The sequence below is a fragment of the Cantharellus anzutake genome (genome assembly GCF_015039405.1).
Source record: "Cantharellus anzutake strain C23 chromosome Unknown EI90scaffold_122, whole genome shotgun sequence".
NCBI classification, from domain to species: domain Eukaryota; kingdom Fungi; phylum Basidiomycota; class Agaricomycetes; order Cantharellales; family Hydnaceae; genus Cantharellus; species Cantharellus anzutake.
The window spans coordinates 125,867-127,792 of record NW_024067072.1 but is presented as its reverse complement, the minus strand read 5'-3'; the positions used below and the strand labels follow the sequence as shown (position 1 = coordinate 127,792).

The following is a 1,926-nucleotide window of genomic DNA, read 5'->3' as shown; positions in this document are numbered from 1 at the left end:
CTCACCGTCGGACCTGACAATTCTCCTTTCCGCCACTCCTTCCCTCTTCCCTTTCTCCTCTCTCTTCCCTCTGGTACTCTTCCGCTGACCTCCTGCCAAGTTACGACCTTCCACTGCTGTCCCGTACTTCGTACTCGGGCACCGCTCATACCTTTGCTCCGAGCCTCCATCATAGTCCCTACCTCGGACTTTGACTCCACTTCAGTCTTAGTCCATTGCATTGGTGACCTCATACTACGTAAACACCATTGCCAATATTCCTCGGACTTTCAACCCTGCCTCCATAAGCTCCACGGATCACCTTCAGCACTTTCGCCGCTTGTAATGTATTTCTTGTGTTTTCCCCTCATCCCTATTTGGACTGCTGCTTCTCCCCATTCTAGCCAGTTAGTCATCATCTGTCAAAAACCCGTCGGTTATGGAAGAAGGGGTGAATGCGTGAGTCCGAATGCAGGCGGGGGCTCAACTAGAGGGGGGTCCGAGGGCTCCGGTGATGAACCGAAGCTTCTCAGGGAGCCCGGTTCTGCTGGATGGTACAAGAGGCTCTAAGAAGGACACGGCCTCAGCGACTCGGAGGGAGCGCTGTGCCTCCGTTACGTCTCTGTTAGTCCTTGTATTTCTTATGTCTGAGGTGTCTTGTAGAACAGAGACAGGAATCACTCAGAGGGACTTTGGGTGGCATTTTAGTCGAGATTAGAACTGAGGAACTACAGGTTCTAATCTACGTGTATTTATAAAAGTGGATGGGGAGGACTTTAGTCAAAGCCCGAAATGACAAAACGGGGAAAACACCGAAAGGTACCGAAAGGTTCCGAACGATATCTAAAATGGGGAACCGAGGTGTCGGGCCAAGGAGGGCGGAGTTGGAGGCCGGAAAATGAACGGGGAAGACAAATGGGGAAGGGGGGTTAGCCGACTGAATGGTAGTAAGAAGGTAGTCGTGCTAAGAATGGAAGATGACTAATAAGTGATAGCGTGAAGGAGATCACCGTAGGATACGGTTAGCTCCGAAAGCGGAGTTGCGTGTCCGAAGGATGTTGGGTGACTCCAATAAATGAAGTGGGCGAGGGAATGGTTTAAGGGCATGTCACGGGATGTCGGAGGTCCGTCAGGATATCGGAGCAAATCCGGGGTCTCCGAATGTTCCGACTCGGGACCGAGGTTCCGGGATGGGAGTAGCCAAGGTTCGGTGTGCCGCAACCAGACCGGAGCTGAGACAGCCAGGAGGGGAGGTGACTTGGGGAGTGGGGAGGCATGGTGTAGGGGATGGTGAAGTTGTTAGGAAGGTGTGATGTGGTGGGAGTGTGCGGGGTCGGGATTCCGGGATATGACATCATCCCCACTTCTCCTCATCCTCCTGCCCCTCTGGGCCTCGCCCTTCTTACCTCCTTTCGGACGTATCACAGGTTCTGCCTTATGACCTTCAGTACCGCTCCGCTTCTGTCATCCCTTTGTTCCTGTTCAGACGCCTTCGTTCCAATTCGGATCCCCTTTGTTTCCTTGTGCTTTTGCCCCCTCCATTATATATATCGGCGCTTGTACATACTCGTTTTGGGCTCAGTCCGAAATCGACCTGAAATTCCTGCTCGCCTACTGTGAAATTAAGGACCAAATGGACAAACAGCAATGGCACAGCGCTCTGCTTGAGTCGCTGAGGCCAAGGTCCTTCCACGCTAAGTCTCCGATTCCACTTCCGGAGTCATCTGTATCGGCCCATCTCTAACAGATAGATCAGGTACGCCTTCAGGATCACCCAACCCCAATACCTCCTCCAACTCGTCCTCGAGTCTCTCCTCCACCTCGACAACAGGACGAGCCTGCAACTTTGTGAGGTCTCTGGGGGTAGCTCAGCACACAGAGCTGTAAGTGATACAAATGTGTGTATTTTACGGTAGTGTGTAAGCAGTTACCCAGAGGTTCCCGCTT

The 1,926-nt window shown here is 52.6% G+C and overlaps 1 protein-coding gene across 1 annotated transcript; it reads left to right on the top strand.

The window, feature by feature from the left end:
• On the top strand, positions 1 to 1,723 carry EI90DRAFT_3086931 (uncharacterized protein; the record flags this gene model as incomplete). Its single annotated transcript, XM_039062213.1, has 3 exons — positions 1 to 292; positions 325 to 400; positions 1,428 to 1,723. The coding sequence occupies exons 2-3, from the start codon at positions 325 to 327 to the stop codon at positions 1,721 to 1,723; spliced, it is 372 nt and encodes a 123-aa protein (XP_038909084.1). The 5' UTR covers positions 1 to 292.
• Between the last annotated feature and the right edge of the window lie 203 nt (positions 1,724 to 1,926).